General features: G+C 32.1%; 1 protein-coding gene across 2 annotated transcripts in view; it reads left to right on the forward strand.

Annotated features, from left to right (window-relative positions):
• PLA2G4A (phospholipase A2 group IVA) overlaps nt 1-23,103 on the forward strand; it is a 180,124-nt gene that overhangs the window by 52,969 nt on the left and 104,052 nt on the right. Inside the window, exons 4-5 of one of the 2 annotated variants that reach the window (XM_031937047.1) lie at nt 15,719-15,867; nt 16,447-16,560. The exons of the other annotated variant lie outside the window; for it this stretch is intronic. Of the exons in view, the coding sequence (XP_031792907.1) occupies nt 15,719-15,867; nt 16,447-16,560 (263 nt within the window). The remainder of the gene's footprint in view (nt 1-15,718; nt 15,868-16,446; nt 16,561-23,103) is intronic. 2 annotated transcript variants of the gene reach the window in all.

Raw genomic sequence — 23,103 nt, forward strand, 5'->3', positions numbered from 1 at the left:
TCTCTTCTCTTCTCTTCTCTTCTCTTCTCTTCTCTTCTCTTCTCTTCTCTTCTCTTCTCTTCTCTTCTCTTCTCTTCTCTCTTCCTCTGTCTCTCTCCCTCTCTCATTTTCTTTTTTTCCTCTCTCTGTCTCTGGAAACAGGTGAACCACAAATTTACAATGATGATGAATTCATTCATTAAGAGTCTTTCTTTCCCTTCTTATCAGGTTAGAGGTTTACTAGTTAATATCAATTTACTCACTTGGTGGAAAGAGGGCAGTGGGGTGGAGATAAATGTAAATACAGAATGATGAAGACAGCTCTGTATTATTTCCTAAAGAAACTTTCTTTTCTCCTCAAATTTGGGCTAATGGTATTCTTCAGTAGCTTTAAAATATTTCAGGGACATGGAGAGAAGAAAGAAGAAGAAGGGGAAAAAAAGGCTAATATTCATTTGTTTTGCAAACTCTCTTCATGCTACTTTTGGCAATCTGTTGTCGTCATCTTTTATTGTCTCTAATTCTCCCTACCTCTTCTTAATGCTTCTGCATCTTTTTGCCCATTTTCCTCCCACTTTCTCCAACATTAATAGCTTCTCAAATATTTTTATTTATCTTTCACAATTCTGGGTCTTTTAATCTCTGTTTTAAAAACAAATATGTCACAGCAAAGGTTTACATAAAAGAGGTGACTTTTGAAGGTACCTATAATATAGCTTGAAGAAGGAGGTGAAGTGCCCTGGATTTCTTTAGCCTTTCCCCTTTGAACTTGTGCAATCTGTCAAATTAGCTTGAGTGAGTCTTTCTACAACCTAAAGCTGAAATACTCACTTGCCAGGTATATAAAAAAACAGCAGAAAACCTAAGTTAATTAAAAAAAATTACCCATTAAATAAAACAGATTGTAGCCCTCTGATTTATTAGCACTGTGGTGTGTCTTGTAGGGACTATGGGGAGCATTGTTTTACTTACTATGCTTAGAAAAACAGTTGTAGTTGACATTGTGGAAATCTGTAGGCTTATCTTTGGCCTGTCAATGTGTATTTAAATACTAATTAACTGTCACTTTTGTAACTCTTGGCAGGTGCTATTCTAATGCACATATAATGGAAGAATAAAACAATGCCTCATGTGTGCTATTTTAATGCATAAATGATGGAAGAATAAAAACAATGCCTCAAGTGTTATATAAAACCTCTTTGTTACTGTATGAGTTGAGCTAATATTTGAAGCTAACAATATTTGGTTGTTGTTCACTTGTTTAAACTGTGTCTGACTCTTGATGACCCCACTTGCAGTTTTCTTGGCAAACATACTGGAGTTTGCCATTTCCTTTTCCAGTTCATATTATAGATGAGGCATTGAGGTACTTCACAGGGTGAAGTGATTGAGGCAAACAGGGCCACAAAGTGTCTAAGATCAGATTTTCACTCATCAAGATGAATCTTTTTGGCTTCAAGATTGGCATTATATCCACTGCATCACTTAGCTGTCCGCAATAATTTTAAGTACAATAAAAATGATATCTTAATACTACCATATTCATGCAATGAGCTTTTTTGGGGGCCTAAGACAGATTGCAACTATCAAGAACTTAATAATTAAGTTTTAGAAGGATGTCTGAGCTTTAAAAACAGTAAATGATTTGTCTATGATGATAATTTCTATTACAGATAATCCAAGTCTTCCTAATTCAAAGTCCTATATTCTTATCTATTATGGAAAACAGCCTCTTTAACATGGATGTAGAAAGTAGGTTGGATCATATGTATAACTTCATAATTATAATCTCCTTTAAAGATAGATTTTTCACAAGCAAAGAAGTTTTATAACCTCAAAATATTTTTGTATTCTAATTGTTTTTTGGCATTAACATTCATTTATAAATATTTCTTCAAAGTCATAATCATATTTTAAAATAAGTAACATGCCCACAAGGATCTATACATTCTTTAGGAAAATTTAGACATATTTTATTATTATTAATATTAAATAATTTATTTTTTCTTTTCTAGTGTTGATAAATATAAGAAATTTTCTAAATCACTTTGTTAAAAGAAACATTTCAATGAAAAAATATATTACAAAATTTATTAATAACTCATAACTGTCACTCAGTGAAGAGCACTTAGAAAATAAGTGATGATCATTGTAATCATCATAATCAGCATGATCTGAAGATACCCTTTTATCATTTTACAATATTCATTATTTAAAGTTGAATCATTCATTCATTTAACAAATATTTATTAAAGGGCTAGAGAGAGAAAGTGTCTTACTCAAGGCCATCTGCTTAGCTAATCAGTAATAGGAAACCCTATGTCAATGTCTTTTAGCCCAGGTTCTTTCCATTTTTTCATGGTATCTTGTATTCATAAGAGATAATATTAAACCTTTGTTATCTTGGTATGATGATAGATACTGAGCCATCATTGCTATCACACCAACTCTGAGTTGATTGTTTAAAGAAGCAATGATTTTATGGCATTTCAGTCTTAATCAGTATTCTGAATGGTATGTATTTATCACATATGTGTATATATATATATATATATATATATATATATATATATAATGCACACACATGTGTATACATATATACATTTATGGAATGTGTCAGATATATAATTGGTATGTATTTTTTAATTGTGTAGGGTTAGTTGGATGACTGAATTCAGAAGGTCTCTCTCAAATTCACTTTTAAATAAAATGAGCTTCCTAGATTGAAGTGTAATTGTATCCATTATTCCTTCTCCAAACTTCCCCTACCACATGCTACATTTCTCCCCCTCCCTTCCATGACGCTATTATTTTACCCTATTGAAACTACACATAATTTAAACTTTTCATTATATATATATATATATATATATATATATATATATATATTAACCTGACTTTATACAAATCAACTGAAGACCAAGAGTATAAAATAGTTCATGATGAAAGAGGCAAGATGAGCTGCCCTCTGAGCAAAGAAGTAAATGAAACTACTCTTCATGGAGCTATTAAATAGGTCTGGAAAAAAGATTTCTTGTACTGGAAGTCTCCTTAGTTGTAACATTTCTGTGTCATAGTTTCAAACAAATCATTTTATTCATTCATTGAAATAAACCATTTAAGTCAGTTAGAAAAACTCAGTACCAACTAAAGATTATTTTCTGTTTTGCCTTTCAAGGAAAATAATGATGAAAGGCATTGGAAGAGTGCTCAATTCACTGTATTTGAACCATTTCTTTCTTTTTTTTTTTAATTATAGCTTTTTATTTACAAGATATATACATGGGTAATTTTTCAACGCTGACCCTTGCAAAATCTTCTGCAAAATTTTTCCCCTCCTTCCCCTGACCTGCTCCCCTAGATGGGAGATAGACCAATAGATGTTAAATATGTTAAAGTACATGAACTATTTCTTTTTTAAAAGATAATTTTGGTCATTTTTTCAAGTGATAGTTTGAGGTTTCCATAAGAACTTCACATTTTTTTTTTTTTTGCTCACATTTTACATGCTTCTGTGGTTAAAGGAAGTTCATTTCTGATTAAGCTACAATGAGATCATTATCAAGTTCCTAATTTTCTGGGAATTTATTTTACTATATTCAGGCATGCTATAATCAGTTCTATTGGCCTGTCTTAGGCAGCATGCTTAGCACTGTAAGATCTTGATGACTTAGCCATATATAAATACTTTCTCTGGATGACCTTGTCTACATAATTTAGTTTCCTTATTATGTGCCAGAAACTATGCTAAGAAGTGGGAATAAAAATATAACCCGAAAGATTTTGCCTAAAGGAGATTACATTATAAGAGGGAACAGTACATAAAAGGAAGTTGAAAAGGTGAAAGAAAGAGATGGAATTACCTGATATGGGGGAATGGCACAGAAATTTTTGAGAGTCATTAGTGAGTCTAGAAAAGAATGAAAACATTGTTGGCCTGCTTAAATTAGAGATTCTAGAAGAAACTTGTCAATTAGCGAAAGACATCTTAAAAAGAAAAGATATTTCCATTGTGTAGGATACAGGGATGGAGTTAGCTTCCAAGATGAAGAAACTTAATTGTTCGTGGGTAGGCTGGACTAATAGATATATATATATATTATATTATGTTATGTATTATATATTACATAATATTTATATATAATATTATTATATATATAAAATCATATTATATTATATTATATTATAAAATTATAATATAGCATATTATATATAACAAAAATAATACTTCAAAAATTAGTTTACTTATTCATTGCTATATCAGACTACCAAAAGATTATTTGGGGGACTAATAAAGATAATAATGAAATTCATCTAAAGAAAAATAATGGTCAAAATATTAAGCAAATAAATGAAAAATAATTGAAAAAGAAACAGGCTCATTAGTACCAGATCTCAAAGTAATATCGCAAATAAGTACATACCTTGATAAATTGGCTTTACTTAGGAAATAAAGAGGTCCATTAGTGGAGCAGATTAGATACAAAACATGTTGAACTTCATCATTTTAGTTGCATAATGTTTTAAAATAAAAATACCACAGCTACTGGTAAAAAACAAACAAAAAAAAACAAAACTCACTATTCACAAAAATAAACCAAAAAATAAAAAAGCAAGCAAGCAACATCTCTCCCAAAACAAACAAACAAATTCCAAATTAGAAATAAAACAAAACAAAAATCTCTAACAGCAACTAAGCAAAATACCTGAGAAGACTAGAAATTAGCCTGGTAGGTATTAGGCTTGGCCCAGAGGTTCTGAATTTTGGTTGTATAAGTTACTTGTATCACAACCCATTGGGGCCTCTGCCTCCCTTTTTTAATAGATGGAATAAAATGCATAGAATCCCAAAGAAAACTAAAGCTAAGTGGAAATACAGTTTTTTCCCTATTCAAGTTAATAGAAATCATGTAATTTACCTATAAAGTCCAATATTCCAGGTTTAAAACCCCTAGTTTAGACAAATACCTCATTTCATGTTGCATGATATGCTCCAAATGAATAAATGACTTAAATATAAACACAGACAGATTAGAGGAACAAGGAAGAAATTACCTTATGAATATATAGTTAGGAGAAAAATTCATGACCAGGAAATAGAGAAAATTATAGAAGATAAAATAGATTTTATGTATTTTGGATTTTAATTATGTAAAATCATAATTTGTTTTACACAAGCAAAAACAATGAATTTAAAACCAGAAGGAAACTCTAACTGGGGAAAAAAAAACCTTTTACAGCACATTTCTGTATTGAAACTGACATTTGTAAGATGTATAGGAACTGATCCAAATTTATTTTTAAAAAAATCAGTTTGCCATTTCATAAATGATGAACATATAACAATGAACATTTTTTAAAAGTAAGAAATTGAAGTGATTAATATCTATAAGGGAAAATGTCCAGGTTATTGATAATTAAAGAAATACAAATGAAAGTTGCTCCAAAATTATATCACATAAAGTCTGGTTTATAAATTGAAAAGAAAAAAAAAGACAAATGTAGGCATTATAGGAAAGCATTGATTAATATACTGTTGTTTTTTGTTGAGTTCACGAAAGCAATTAGAATAAGGTCCCAAAAATGACTAATTCATTCATACCTTTTAACTTAACTATGCCATTAATAGGCTTATTCTTTAAAGAAATCAAAGAAAGGAGAGAAACCATTTATCTATAGGACTAATACCTATAGAAGCAAAAAAAAAAAAATCTATAGAAATTTTTTGTTGTCAAAATAGTAGAAAATAAAGGAGTATCCACACATTAGGGAATGACTAACAAATGCTGCTATATAAATGTAAATGAATAATATTGTGTCATATTAAATGATGAAAAAGATTGTTTCAGATAAATCTGGGTTGTATAAATAACACAGTAAACTGAGTAAAGGAGTAAAATTTATAGAATAGCAGAAAACATAAATGGTAAAGAAAATTAACTTTGAATGACTTTTAATTATTCAATATCTAATTAACATTGTGATCATCTATAATTCTAGGAATCAATAATGATCCTATGATGAATGATCTATAATGAAGGATGTTAACTACCTCTTAATAGAGCGATCATAGATTGAAGATGCAGAATGAGATATACAAAACTGTATTATGTGGTTAACATGGAAATTTGTTTGGTTTAACTATATATAATTACATCATTTGATTTCCTTCTTAAAATTAAACTTTTGTTTTTTTAGTGATCAAAATGTATTTTTTACCTCATTCACCCCATTGAGAATAAAAAAACCCCAAAAATTCCTTCATGATTTTGCATAATTAAATAAAACAAAAATTTTCAATTGTTTATGTCCAAAAATGTATGTCATATTTTCCATACTTTGTCCATGACCTTTGCTGGAGGTGAGGAGCATTCTTCATCAGTCCTCTGAAATAATGCTTCATCACTGAATTGATCATCATTCTTGAATCTTTCAAAATTGTTCATTTTACAATATTGTTGTGATCATATGAATTATTTTCTTGTTTCAGCTTGTTTTGATTTGCTTCAATGCTTCCCAGATTATTTTTGAAACACCTAGTTAAAATATTTTTTACAGCATAATACTATTTCATTACATTTGTGATTTATTTAGCTTTTCTACAATTGATAGATACCCCTGTAATTTACAATTCTTTTCTTCTAAGAAAGAGATAACTATTCATATATAGTCTTTATTGCAAGGTTTTTGTGTTTGTTTTCTTTATTTTTAAAAATTAAATTGTAGAATAGAAAAGAAATACTTATGTTTTGAAAAAATTACTCATAGTCATTATTAATCTGTAGCATAACTACTTAAGTATTTACATTTTAATACTTTGATAATAAAAGTTGATAACTAATATTTTCATAACATTTTAAGCATCTTTATATACTTTAGCTTATATAAGCCTATCAACTGAGATACAAGCAAGTTACTGATTAGAGCAAATGAGGTGGTAATATTATTAGAATTTGTACTGTGTTATATTATGCTATAATCAATTACTGTGTTTTAAATTTTACTTATCTTTAGTACTAGATCTTGAGTTAGGAAGACAAATTCAAATCTAGCTTCAGAAACTTAATAGCTTTTGGATATTCATTGAGCAAGTCATTTAACATCCAGTTGTTTCAGTTTCCTCAGCTATAAAATAGGGATTATAATAATAACTATTGCCCTTGGCTTTTGTGAGGATTAAATGAGCCAATTTTTATATAGGATTTAGCACATTGCCTAGGGCACAGAAAAATACTTAATAAATCTTTCTTTCTTTCTTTCACATAACTATAATTTTGAATAATGTGAATTTAAATACATGTGACCAGTATTTGCACTAATCAGGACCTAGCTATAACTATCATAGGTATACTTATCTCAAAATTTTAATATAAAATATTAAATTATTTTATAGTTGTTTTTTTCTGAGACTTAGAGAGATGTCCATAGTCACAGGAGAAAGAGAAGGGAAATTGAGGTTTCTCTTAACTCCTAGTCCAAAACTATGGTCTTTTTTCCCCTGAGGCAATTGGGGTTAAGTGACTTGCCCGAGGTTACACAGTAAGCAGTGTTAAGTGTCTGAGGTCAAATTTGAACTCAGGTCTTCCTGTCTTTAGAGCTGGTTCTCTATCCATTGCTCCACCTTCCTAGTCTCAAAGCTATTGTCTTTTAAAAAATCTCTCATTGAAATCAATTTAAAAATCCTTTAGTAAAAATTGTGTTTAAATTATCAATAGAGAGCAAGGGACAAACAATCTTCAAATATTATAGACCCTATGCTACCTCATAATCAAAAAGGATAAAATAAAAAAACAGGGGAAAATAGGAATATTATGTTGTCTAGTTTTGAGAAAAGTGATGTGATATCAAGTCTTCTATGTCAGACAAAGAAATTTGAACTTTCACTGATAGTCAAGATCCCTTGGAGACATTTAGCATATATGTGTGATATGGCTACATCTATTCATCTATTTGTTATGAAGACAATAGAATGACCGGGACTAAATTCTCAGGGAATAGGTAGTATCTTTGAAATAAATATCTACATGGATAAGATAACATATCTATTTGAGTTGAGAAAATTTTCACAAGGAAAAATAAGAACAAAATAAATGAACATTCATATCAATTTATTACCATGTCCTTTTTTTCCTATCATTGGTCCTGTGATGTCTTTAAAAATTAAGTGCTGATTTTGTTATATTTTGAATTTGTTATTCTGTTAACACTGCTTATTTATTAACTATAGCCACACCTTTCAATGTTTATTTTTTAACCTTTGTTTCCCTATTAGGATCTCTTTATTCTAATGAAACTATATTTTAATGAAACTTCTTGTAAGAAAAGGAATAGTTTATAGAAATGGTTATTGCAATAGGAAAATGTTACTTCTTTCCTCTGTGAAAATAGTTTTTACTTGAGTTGGCAATGTTATAAGTATTAAATAATATTGCTGATGGCACAGCATTTCAGTAGATGCCTAGCATACTTCAAAATACTTGTTTTTTTCCACACAGTGGGAAAAATATTTTCTCTCCCCCCACCATGTTTCTAAATCTTAAAAGCTAAAATATGATTAAATTAATGTAAATATTTTGTAACTCCCCCATAAACCAGGGCATCATAATTTCAGAAGGATAAATTTATTATTAACATATTCAGTACAGTCAAAACTTTGTAATATAATAACTTCAAAACATACATACCTATATCCCAAAGTCTTATGTCCTTTTTGTTCTGCCCGAAGGAATAATTTCTGATGATCTTGTATTCAATATTTTAATAAATGATTTCCTTTAGATTATGTGTATATATAAATGATTGTCTTGAAGATTTTCCACAATCCAAAAGAAAAACTCATGTTCAGTTTTTAAATATTATTGGTTAAAAAATGGCATTCATTTTGGCCCAAAGCCACCTTCTGCCCTATCTCTCTGAATCATAAACACTTAAGTGTTAACCTGCAGTATTAGCCTGCAGGTTAAAGACATTCATGAGTCTTGATTTACTAATGTTTTGAACATGTTTTCTGGTATCCACCCATAATTTTTTTATTTGATTCAAGCAATTATCTACCAACAGTCTCTTCATGGAACGTGATTTCATCATGAGTAACTTCTTCAAGAAAAAAAGTCTCTCCCATATCTGCTTATCTTGCATTTTCTAAAACATGGGAGAATAAAGTGGGTGTGAAAAATTGTAGATATCTTTTTCTGCTGATAGTCATATCCCCACAGAGATCACTAATAAAAAAGTAAGGTTCTATATAAACCAAAATATTTTATAGCAATAGTTGCTTTTGTGGCAGCAAAGAACTGGAAATAGTAGGTTCTCGTTGATAAATGTTTTAAAAATTGTAGTGCATTGAATACAATAGAATATTCCTTCATTTTAAGAAACTTTATTAAGAATGAGCAGAAAAAATTTATAGAAATATTTCTGAGAATTGGTGAAAAGTGAAGTAAACAGAACCAGAAAACCATATACACAATGACTCTAAAATATAAATAGAAAGAGGAACAAAAAACTTTTAATGTTGTGAACTCATAATGACAACAGCTGCGTCAAAAATAAATTATGAATCATTGGCCATTTATTAAATTTTTATTAAACCAGCCAATATGTTAAAAACTGAAGATATTAAAAATGGCACTAAAAACTGTCTCTGTCAGCAAGGAGATTACATTCTAAAGGGGGCAAAACCATATAAATAAATATGTACATATGGAGAAGATGGAAAATACCACAGAGAAAAACCAGGGAAAAACTTTAGAAGAGGCAGCCATAAAATAGTCTGTTGTAAAAGGTGGGTCTTTGAACTAAGTCTTAGAGGAAGATAGAGATTTTAAGAATTTGAGGTGAAAGAGAATATTTAAGGCAAGAGGGGCAGGTAGTGTAAAGTCATGGGTTTATAGGATAGAGTTTTATATGTAAGGACATAAAGTAGGGAGAGAGGAGCTAAGTATAACAAGATTAGAATGGTAGGAAAAGGTCAGGTGGTCAAGATTTTGTATTTAATTCTAGAGATAATAGAGGGTCCTTGAATTTGTTGAGGTTATATGACCATACCATAATGAACCCATGCTTTGGGAAAATCACTTTGGAAGGTGAATGGAAGATGGATTGAAGAGTGATGCAACCTGAAACAGGAAAACAAATTAGGATGCTATAGTCCAAGAAAGAGGTAATGAGGACTTTAATTAGAGATATAGATATGTGAGCAGAATGAAAAGGACTGGTGTGAATGATGAGTGTATATAGAAACTACAAGATTTGGTAACTGAATTGTTTTTATAGAGGGAAGTGAGGAAGTGAGTACGGTATCAAGATTAGGAAACCATGTGATGAAGAATGATGTTAGTTTGATAGTAAAAGGAAATTTAAAGGGATTGATTTTGGAGAAACAAATAGAATGAAATCTTTGATAGAAACTGTAACTCATCCATGTTTACTCATCTTGTACAACTCAGTCATCAAAAACTTCTTGTATAACTCAGTCATCAAAAACTAAACATGGAGGAGGGAGGCTCTTAATTGATCACTGATTAAGAATATAGATTTAGGTAACTGAGGGCTCTTTGTTGAAGTCTTTAGGTAAACTGTGAGGTTGAGTGTGTATTCTATATTTTTTTGGGGTGGGAGCTAGTTGTCTCAATGATTCTTGTGTAGCTTCACATGAGCATCTGCACAGGAGTCACTACAATGCCCAATGAAGAAGGGGAGAGGTTGGGAACTTGAACAGCTGAGGAAGGGTCTGTAGCTGGCAAATTTGGGAAAATGATAAGTGAAGAGTAAGAGGTGACTGTGTTAGATATAAATTCTATTAGCTATTGCAGGGAGTGTGGAATAGAATCCATCCTTCCATTAATGGAATGATTGATTCTTCATTCCTTGGTATGTTAAAGGCTCTAGGTCATGGAAGAGCCTCTTACTTTGTCAGTCAATATCCTAGGAAACTGTCTGAGACTCAACAGAAGAACTATTGATCTTCATGGTGGAAAGGGTTCCAATAATGAAAATATATACACACATACATATATATATATATTGCTATGCCCCTTAACTGTTTTTCCCTAATAGAACAAAGGCCCAATAGAGCAGTCAGGTGATTCAGAGGATAGAGTGCTGGGTCTGAAGTCAGGAAGACTAAGTTCAAATTGCTTTATGACCCTGGGAAAGTAATTTAATGCTGTTTGACTCAGTTTTCTGATCTGTGAAATGAGCTGGAGAAGGAAATGGTAAACTTCTCCAGTATCTTTGCTAAGAAACTCCCAGTGGGTCAGAAAATCAGACATGATTGAAATAACTAATCAACAATGAAGCTCAACGAGCACTCTCACTTCTATATAGGAAAATGAAAGGGACAGGAACTATGACTTCTTTGGTATAAGGAAGTACAGATATATGAGGGAATACCAAAAGAAGGTCAGAATCTTCTTGGAAACTTAAGGGACTCATATAATTGCTCTGTACACTAAAAGGTCTTCCTAGCTTAAAGTTGGCCCTCTGTCCACTCTGCTACATGTTTTGTCTAAATCTTCCTATAAGGTGATGAAATAGATATTTAAAAAGTAATCAATTTTACTTTATAATATAAGCCTGGCATCAAATTTCAAATTATAAATCATCAACATAAATTTAAATTTAAAAAAGTGAGGTGTTATATATATACAAAAATATACTCATAGCCTAACAATTAAAGTTGTCCCCAAATGGAATCTGTTGCTTTGGAAGAAAGCAATGTATTTCCTATCACGAGTGGTCTTTAAGTGAGCTTAGATGGGCATTTAGAGACTGCATTGAAGGGATTCTTGTTTAGGTTTGGGTTGACCAGATACCTTTCTTAGTCATTTTCTTCTCTGAGTTTCTATAATTCCAAAGGATAGAAGATAGGGCAACAGTTGGTTATGGGCCAACATGAATGTCCAAGAATAATAAAAACAAAGAAGGTTTACTTCTTTATGGTTACTTTGTGGGCTGGTTTTACATAAGACCATAGTACTAATAAAGTGAAATGAGCATAATAATCACAATGAAACAATATAGAGCCCCAGTCATTACATAAATATTCAGTTTATTCATTGTATTATATTTAATAAAGCAGGAAAGCAGACTGATTTAGTTTCAAAAACATTTTAGGAAGGATTTTTAAAAATTACATTTAAACTTCAGCAAATCCACAAATCCAGTGAGCAAAGTTGTGCTATATCATGAAAAGTATACCATAGTTTTGCATGTTCTCTTGTAATTACAAAAGATATTTTACTAGATTTTCATAGACCATTATCTGTCTGAGCACCATATTTATTAAAAAATACAGCTCTTATAAGCTAGTGTTCCAATTTTACTTTATTCTTGGACTTATTTGACCATTTTTAAAGTAAAAAAATATCTAACAGTTCATAATTGGTAATAGAATAGAATAATTTTGTGTCATGGAGCCAGTCAGTCTGTTGGTTTTTCTCTGCTAAAATGATCTTGTTTTATTTGGATGCTATGGAATGATCTTTTTATTCATTATATTCCTAACGCTTTTAAGCTACCAGTCATGGTATCATAACTTTAAAGAAGGAGTAAGCTCCATTAGGGAATTTTTGGCCTCTCTTCTTCGTATTCCTTGTCTTTATTGTTCATCTCAGTGACAGAAAAAATAACAAGTTATTTCCTTTTGTTTAAGGGTTTATTACTGCTATCATTAGAAGTGAATATGGGTCATAAAAGAGCTTGTTCTCATTTTTTTTCAAATTCTATTTCTATACTATATTGGGCCTCTTTCCCAAGGTAATAAGAGGAAAAGGGAAAGAACCTATATGATCTAAAATATTTCTAACATTTTGCTTTATGGTGGCAAGAATCTGGAATTTGAGGGGGTTAGCTATCACTTGGGGAATGGTTGAATAAGTTGTAGCATATGATTAGGATGGAATACTATTGTTCCATAATAAATGACAAGCAAGTTGATTTTAGGAAAACATGGAAAGACTTGCATAGTGAAACAAGCAAATCAAGACAACGCTGTATATGTAACATCGTATTGTTCAAGTATAAATTTTAATGAATAAATTAGGCTGAGTTATTTGAATATTCAAATTAACTACAAAGGATCAGTGAAGGAAAATGCTATTCATCTTCAGAGAAAAGAACTTAAATATGGAACTATTTATCATATGGTTTCACATATATATGTATGTATATGTGTGTATATATATATATATATGCAAACACCAAATATATATAATATATATGTGTGTGTGTGTATGTATCTCTGTCTGTGTGTACACACACAAGCACACACACCACACACACACGCACACACACACACACACACACACACAGATATCTTTTTCAAATGTTGCCCTTTCCTAGTGAGGAGTTGGGAAAGTGGGAGGAAAACAGCTTAGAACTCAAATGTAATCAAAGAAAATTAAAAAAAAAACACAAAAGAATAAACTGTTGCTTTTGCCACTAACTTTTTCATAAATATTCTGTTTTTCTTCAGCTTTCATGATATTACTTTTTCCTATTTTTCTTCCTTTCTGATTGATCTCTTCTCATTTTCCTTTGCTGGACCAATATCCATTTTCTACTGAATAAGTAGAGGTGTTCCATCTTTTTGATGATCATATTGGTCCCTATTATTTTATTTATTTGCATAGGATCTTGCCCTCATCTTTTCTATAATCTAGTCCTTCATTGTCAGTTGCCTGATGGATATCATTAGGAACTGAATAGTTCAGATAAAGTGGCCTGCTTCATGCTCCCTGAATTACACATTTCATCTCTTGCTTCTCTACTCTTTCAGATTGTACACGCCCGGTGTGTATCTGCTTCTTGCTTGTACATCTGAGAATCCTTAGCTTCCTTTGAGGCTTTCTCTAATTCTTATAATTACTAGTTCTCTAGCCCTTTCAAATAATTTTGTGTTTACTAGGCCCTTAAAGGTTATCTAATCTAACATCTTTTCTTTTTTGCAAGACTTGAAGCCTAGAGGTATGAAATGATTTGTCAAGATCATGCATGTAGTCAAGATCACAGAATTTGAGTTCAAGTCCTATGACTCCAAAATCTTTAGTATTTCAACTGTTTTTTTTTTTCTTTTCAGTGTTGATTTCTCTAGTAGAATGCTAATTCTGAGACCTGATACTGGTTTCTAAATTTTTCTTCACATTGACTAGAATACATTGCATATAGTAAATACATAGTAAGTATAAGATGGTAGATTGAGAGATATCAACAGAGCTGATACTTAAATTAACAGGAGTATTTATTTACACCTTAAAAATCATCAAATAATATAAATCAAGGCTTGATATATTATTTTGTTGATTGGCTAGACTTAAAATAGTGATAAAGAAAATATTAATATTAATTAAATTATTTTAATTATTAATCATTAATAATTAATTAAATCAGATTAAACTTTAAAAGTATATGCTGTATGCATTTTCCCTCCCCTCCCTCTACCCAGTGAGTCACTGTTGCACATTTACCAATATATTCCTGGACAGAAGCAATCTTGAGGTCATCTATTCACAATCTCTCATTTTAAATATAAGGAAACTGAGACACAGAAGTTGAGACTTGGAGAAGGTAACACAAGTAGTAAATATTGGAAGTGGTATTTCAACTCAGATCTTTTGACTGCAAATTCAGCACTCGTTTCAAGCCACACATTTAACAAAATGCCAATTGAATTGAACTAAAATGCACTCAGTGCTTAGAAAATATTATCTGTAACTACTATGAATCATTAAATATCTTGCTCTGACAAAGCAGAAATGATAGAAAGACCTGCTGTTGCTTTAGGCAGATGTTAGTAGGATGACACTGATGTTTGGAAAGCAACCACCCTTCTGAATAAGTTGCTCACACCAGAATTCTGAAATTAATGGTGCATGTTGTTTCATGTTGTCTATGTGATTTGAAAAGATCAGTTTCTAATACCCATCAATAGGAGTATGTGTCAAGATTTAAATTAGACTGAGATGTGAAGCTGTTTCTGTCCTCACATTACATGCTTTCTTATTTAGCTGAAGAAAATCAATAGCAACAACATAGTTCAACTGATCTGACTTCTACTACCAGAATCTTTTGTAGAGGTCAAGGCAAATGTTAAATGCTGACCAAGTTGATCAAAACTAAAACCAGAATTTCAGTCAACCTGAAATTGGCTGAGTACTGAGAAGATGGAATACCTTAACTATTTCTTTCCCCATCTTTAAACTTGAACAATGAAACCAGAGTATAAACATATAAAAGAACAAACAGAAAAATACAATTTATATACTATAATTAGTAAAAGAATTTCTATTAAATAATTAATTATTTAAATTAATGATATTAGCAGTATATTAGTACTAGTACTACTATGACCCAAATGTGTATGATGGCAGACAAATTGTCCACTTGTTTCCAGAGGAAGAAGAAATGCTGTACTCTGGCTTCATTGTTTAGGTTTAGAGATAATGTCCATGCCAGTGATTCATTATTATTCTCTCAAAAAGCATTTGAACTTCCCTGTTTCTTAATTCTCTCTGGAAAATGCTATCTCCTAACAGGATTACTGTGATGGCTAGTAAGTTTTTGTGAAAAAGGTATACTACATATCAACTCTCCATTTTTGTAAAATGAGTGCTTTTTCACTCTAGGCAACTATTTGTAAAATGTTTTACTCCATTATCTCTAACTTATTTAACATTTTGAGTACAAATAAATTGATGCCATCCATATTTCCTACTCCCTCCATCTTTACTCACTATAGTTGACACTCCAGATCCCTATGTGGAACTTTTCATCTCCTCAACACCTGATAGCAGAAAACGGACAAGACACTTCAATAATGATGTGAACCCTGTTTGGAATGAAACTTTTGAATTTATCTTGGATCCTAATCAGGAAAACATTTTGGAGGTAAACAAAAAATGAGATACATAATTTTAGTGATATTTTTGTTAGTCAGGAGCCAGGAATGTCTTCTAATATCTTCACTATATCATTTTGAGGTTGATGCTTGGTTCTCACCTCCCTCAGTTCCTCTAAGTGGAGTTTGATATTATAACAGGTTATCATTCTCCATGACATGACTTTGGGAATATTTGTGTCTAAGGGAGAATGCATGAATTGAGCAATGGGAGATTGTCCTCTATTTTATGTGTCCTTGGAGGGAAACATATCCTGAATCAAAAAGAGGACATTAAACTAAACAAGAAAAAAAAAATGACTGCATTTCCAACAGTTGAATACTTTACTTTTAGTAAAGATGAATTTTGCAATTAGCTGTCTATGAAGATAAACATAACTACTTTTATGAATACAGAATTTTAGTAGTTAATAACTTCAGAGAATTTTTGCTTCTTATACTGGGAATATAGCTCAATGCCATTAATGTTTTATTTATAAGAACAGGATTAAATTGTATTAATCAATTGCTCATCAAATCATAGAAAATTATACATAAACAACATATGCATTATCTTGTCCTTACTTTAGATAACATTAATGGATGCCAATTATGTCATGGATGAGACACTAGGCACAGCAACATTTCCTATTTCTTCTATTAAAGTGGGGGAGAAGAAAGAAGTTTCATTTATTTTCAATGAAGTAAGTATCTAATCTCCCTACTAAAGTTTTTACTGAAACCTTACTATGAATAGAAATTCTCCAGGTTCATAAAACTATACCAATTAAATAAGCATAAACTCTTGCAGGTATTTCTCAGTTTGAAAAGCTTAGATTCCTGGTTCAGCAAACAGGCCAAGTGTCATAAGAGGATCAGCCCTAACTAATGAGAAGAATCTTTTTCAACAGCTTGGGCTTCAAATGGTGAATTTTTCTTGCCCTAGGAATTTAGGAAAGAGTTTCTTAAGATATGAAAGGATTGTCTCATCATTGCAGAGAGGATCTACACTTATCAAATTCTTTATATTTTGAAGTGTTAGAATACTCAAACTAAATAATTTTTGCTCTTATAACCTTTAGAATTTATTACAAACAGTTGAATTCAACAAGTATTTCTTAAGCCCCTACCAGATTCCAAACATTATGCTAAGTGCTAGGACAAAATGGACAAAATGTAAAGAGACTCCACATAAATAAGTTCTCTCATTGTACCTGTGTCCCACACAGTCCATCATAGCTAGCTATCAGATCTCCAATATTCTCTTCTGTAATGTTCTCTCTTTCGGTTTTCCTGGGGGTCTCAGGAGCAGCCTTCTTTTCAGTTCAGTAATCACCACAAGTACAGCCAGGTGTTAAAGTCCAAATCCTTTATTGTCTCCTTCAAAGTCTTATCTCCTTCACTTGGGGCTCAGCTACTTTTCTGGGGACCTTCCAGAGTCTTGCTTTCAGTGGAGAAGCGAAGGAGGAGAGCCTGCCACCAAGGAGGTGTGAGATGGGATGAATCTGTCTGAGTCCAAGTGTTTGTGCTCCAGCCTTCAGCCTCCAACCTTCTGTCCACTTGTCTCTGAATTTCTGAATCTCCCTGCGTGAAGCTTTTAGCTTATATGCTACACACTGAGTACAAACCAATCACTATATCACTAGGAAACTATTATTTGTTTTAGGATTAAATCAATGCTAAATTGGATTTAACCATTGTCTCCTCAATTCCACTTAGTACCTTACTTCAAGGTCCCTTAACATCTCCTTATAGCATTAAATCAATCATACTGAACCATGCTAAATTAGATAACTATTACTCTATCAATTCTACTGACTTAATACCTTGTAAGAATACTTTGTTTCAAGTTCAGAGTTCTGGCCCATAACATTATTCTTTCTGAAAGATACAATAACCGTACCCATATGTGGAAGGGTATTGTAACTGTTGTTAGTTTGGTATGTATACATGTTGTTTCTTTTGAAGACATGGACTGCTTTGCTTTTATTTTTTATCTAGAATTTACCTCAGTACCTGGAAGACCAAATAAGGCAATAAATAAATGCTTCTTTATTAGTATAAAATTAAATTAAGTAATAAAATTAAGTTTATGTAGTTACATTTGAAGCGATATGAAGCTTGTGCTATTTTATCCATTTAAGATTATTTAAATTCTTACACATTTCTATTTTGTTGTTGAAAAAGTGCATGATTTTTCTGTCATTTTTTTCCCACTAGATTTGTGAGCTCCGTGAGCATGACAACTTTTTAAAATTTAATCTTTGTTAGATACTTGAAGGTAGTCAAAAGCAGGTAAGATTGTAAGGTGGTTATTGGATCTATAGGTTCAAAATGTCACAATAGTTACATTAGTAACTAAAAAGATATAAATAAATCCAAGGAAAACTAGATCATGCTATCTAATCTCACATGAAAATCATGATTGTATATGTGTGTGTGTGTATATATGTGTGTAAGAACTTTTATAGAAAAGTTACCATACTTTGATTCACTCTTGCCTCAACTTTTTTCATACTTTACTTTTCTCTCCTTGCATGTCACACCACCACTCTGGGAAACTTCCATCTTGGGGTCTTCCTCTCCTCAATAGTAACTTTCTCTTTGGGAGCACCATTTTGGGAAGGGTTCCATTCATCTTTCACCTCATTATTGTCTCATCTCTCTCTAGATTATACACACCTTTTCCATCACTTGCTGCATTGTCCCACAAGGAAATTTCCTTATTCTTCCTAATTTCCAGCAACCTTATTTATATATGTAGTCTTCCCCAAATATAATATAAACTCTTTGAAGGCAGGGATAACATTATTTTATTAAATTTTTATCACCAGTGCTTAGCACATTCTTTGTCATTTAATAAATTCTTTAAAAGTTTGAGCTCTTTCTCCCTCCCTTCTCTCTCCCCCCCCCCCCCCCCTTTCTCTCTCTGTGTCTCTCTCTCTGGCTCTGGCTCTCTTCCGTCTCTTTTTGTCTCTTCTGTCTGTCTGTTTCTCCTATCTAAAATAGAAATTTTAAGGCCAGTACATTCTCTGAATCTTTGCTTAAGATGACCCATTTTCCTGATATGCCTTTTTTGTTCATAGCATTGCTTTACATATAGTGATGAATAGATGTTTACTGAATTAGGAATGAAAATGGTACTTCTATGGAAGCCAGTCAAATCTTTCATCAACTAAACTAGAACCATTTTTCTTGACTTAATGTTAGCCATATCCAGATTTCTCCACTAACTTCCTTCCCTTCAAGGAGAATTGAGAATCTATTTAGACAAATATGGAAATAGTGATCATATATTATGGATTTTAGTATTTAATAATCCTCCTTGAAACCAGGGACATGTGGAGACAATCAAGACTTGTATTATATCCAAAGTTTGTTGCTACTTGGTTCAGGAAAATATGTTCCAGCAGACAATTATTTGATTTTTATAATACATTTTCCTAATATATTTCATGTTTTCCAATTGTCTGCAATAATAGAAGGTATGTCTTAATTTCTTAATCTCAATAACTGTTGCTTATTTAAAACAGACAGTAAAGTTTATAATAATATGCAATTTTGTCCTTACAGAGTCTGGTGATCAAACTACAGACCTCCCACCATTCTTCTAAGGAAAGTCCTCCTTAAATAGTTTAATAGGCAGTTTCTCAAGAATAATAGAACTTTGTAAAATCATATGGTGGCAGGTATAAAATAAATGAAATATTTTTCCTTTTTTTCTTTTATTTTTAAAAAGTTAAAAAAATTTTTTTTGTCAAATTATGTTTATTGCAAAGACTATTTTGGTCTGTTACCTTAATAGTGATAATGATAATAATAATAATAATAATAATAATAGAGGATGAATAGAAATAAATTACTGGCTTTGAATAAATGTTCATGAATGATCAGACCTATAGACAATCCATTATTAGTGAAAAAGAAATCTTTTATGTGAATCTTTTTACCTCTGGGTATTTGCCAGATGCAGATATAGTAAGAGATTATGGTCATGACAACATGGGTTGGGTTCTTCTGAATTTTGATATTAAAATGTGTTCTGCACTCTGTGACATATAGATACTGATCATAAAGGAAGATAATTTAAAAAGAAATCTATTTCCTTCCCTCCTACTATTTCCTGTTCTTGGGAGTGTAACCCCTGGGGCTGAAAAATTTTTTTTTCAACATTCCTGAATTTAAAGTACATTGCATAATTTTTTAAAATCTATTTGAGAAAGTTGTTTTTCCAAAGGGTATTACTTCATAACTTTGCACCTGGGACCTCTTTATGGACTTTAATAACAACTTTTGAGTGCTAAATTGGGATAGTGACAGTGAATAAGATGGGAACATCAAGGAAGAATAGCCCTTGGTCTTTTGTTACCTCAAACAATACATAACCATGAGTAAATCTCCAAACCTATCTATAAGTTAGGTTCTCCATACAATAAAATTACTTTTGTTTTAGAAAACAGGTGGTCAGGCCTTCCCTGATCTCTTGGGAAGAGAGGTGAAAACACTAAAAAGGAAGTGATCACACCCTCCCTGACTTCTCAGGGAGGTGAGAACACCAAACCAAATATTGTTAGCAGGTTTTCTCTGGACTGAAGGGTCTTACTTGAAACAGGTATACATAAATCCATCAGCATGGAAGTTATTACAGAAGCAAATGGTAATCTAACACAGGCTAATAGTGATGTAACAAACAATATGAATCAACATGAGGAATTATACATGTCCGTAAGTCCTAGAAATAGTCCAAAACCAATCTATTGTCCATTACTTCACATGTCAGGGAATCCAATGATTCCTGCAGATTTTGAAGTCCTGTAGTCTCATCAACAATTTTTTGATGTTCATGAGTCAATTGCCATCTGATATTTCTTGGGTCTTTTCCTTTTTTTCAAGGGTCTTCTCTTTTTCTGTCTCTCTCCAATGGACAAGGCAAATATGGCTTGTTGGCACTCATCCGATTTCTTCTCTGTCTGTAGAGATACAAGTAAACCCTTTCCTCCAAGCAGTTATCCTATCTGGTACCTTCCATTCACCACTTTCTGGATCTCTCTCTATCACCTGGCAATTATCTAAAGATAGTGGAGCTGCTCGCACTGGACATTGCCCTTCCAGTGGGTTGTAAAACCTGTCTGCCAGAGCCAGTGCATATTTATCAAAAATAAAAATAATAGTGTAAAGAGCTAAATTTAAAAGTTCTCTAGGGTTAACTGTGGCTCTTCCTTTCTTTTGTTTTTGGAGGAATGTCTCTACTATTGCCTGCCCATGAGGATTAAAAGGTATGCAAGTGGTGTGTAAAATCTGATATTGTGCACAAAAATATGCAAAATGTTTAGAAATATATGCAGGTCCATTATCTGCTATTATTGCTTGTGGCAAACCCATGATTGCAAATGCTTGTATAAAGAATTCAGTGACCACTTGGGCTGTCTCTTTTGCTGCTGGTATTGCAAAAGTAAATCCTAGAAATGTGTCTATTACAACATGGATAAAAGACAGACTACCAAAAGATTTATAATGGGTCACATCCATTTGCCAAATTTAACTGGGTCTCAGACCATGAGGATTTTTCTCTGGAGGGAGTGTAGGAGCATGGAAAGGAAGGTAAGCTGCACAACTTTTTACTATGCTTCTAGTTTCCTCTTTTGTTATCCCAAATTGTAAACATAAAGTTCGAGCAGCCTGATGATATTTAGAATGAGATTCTTGGGGTACCTGAAATAAAGGAATATTGGATAACATGGTTAGAAGGCAATCTGCCTTTGAATTTCCATGAAAAATAGGACCTGGAAGTCCACTATGAGAGTGGACATGCAAGATATAAATCTTACCTGGATGTTTTCTCATTTGCTCTTGAAGTTCCTTAAAGAGCTGATATATATTGGAAGCTATAAATTTTATGTGAGCTGTGGCAATTCTTTATACCACACCTACTGAATAGGCTGAATCAGATATTATATTTACAACTCCTGGATAATAAGTAAGGGTTAGAATGATTACATATAATTCATTCTGCTGAGTGGACTGAAAAGGAGTTCTGACTACTCTCTTTATAGTTAAGTCATGAGAGTATACAGCACAAATATTATGTTTGGATGCATCTGTAAAAATAGTTGGTCCTTAAAAACCTTTTCTTCAAGAATCCATTGCTAATTATTTAATAGCCAGGTTATCTTTAATGGAGACCTGTATGTAAAATTTGGAGCTGTGGCCAATAAAATTTGCCACTCTAGGATGGTTTCACAGCATACATTAATTTGTTCATTGGTATAAAAGGTGTATATCTTGTCAGGTCTTATCCCAGATAATTGTACTGGCCTTTAATAAAATTCTAGCCACAAGCATTGTGTAAGGACTAAGGCTTTGTCCTCATTGTTCTGGGAGGTTCACCCACTTTATCACACTGTCTCCTTGATGAAGGACTGCTGTGGGTGCCTTTTTTTGTAGCAAAAACTGATATTTCCAAGGGTATTTGAGTAAACCTTTCAACCACATTGAAATCTCTTGAGCTTCTTTTGTAAGCTGGCATGGTGAGCTTAAAGCAGTATTTCCCCTTAAAATGTCATATAATGGTTGTAATTGGCAGGTAGTTAAGCCTAACACTGGATGCATCCATTAGATATCTCCTATCAGTTTCTGAAAGTCATTTAAGGTGTTCTTCTCTGTTCTTAAAGAAAGCTTTTGTAAGCATCTTAGGATATACTTCATATTCTAAGTATTGAAAAAGAGCACATGTCTTTGAATTTTTTCTGGAGTTATATGCAATTTGTAGTTCCTTAGTTTCTATGGTCTTTTGTAGACATGTTTTTAATATTTGCTCCTCAGGTGTACACCCCAAGATATCATCCATGCAATGTAATAACATAACTTTTGGAAATGCTTTTCTTACTGGAGTAAGAGCAGCAGCAACATGCATTTGACAAATAGTAGGGCTAGTTTTCATTCCCTTTGGTGAAACTGTCCATTCATATCATTTATAAGGCTCAGCTAAATTAATACTGGGTACTGAAAAAGCAAATCTTTTCATATCCTCTTATCCAGAAGGATAAAATAGAAACAGTTCTTAATGTCTATAACTCAAAGAGGCCATTCTCTCGGTAATTGAGTAGGAGATGGAAGTCCAGGCTGAAGAGTTCCATAGTTTCCATCTGTTTGCCTAAAAAGCCAATTTTAATCCTAACTGTTGTAAGATGTTTCTTCCCCATAGATTAATGGGGATTTTTTCAACTACAAAAGGAATAAAAACTCCT

This window comes from Sarcophilus harrisii, chromosome 4 (assembly GCF_902635505.1).
Source record: "Sarcophilus harrisii chromosome 4, mSarHar1.11, whole genome shotgun sequence".
Taxonomy (NCBI): domain Eukaryota; kingdom Metazoa; phylum Chordata; class Mammalia; order Dasyuromorphia; family Dasyuridae; genus Sarcophilus; species Sarcophilus harrisii.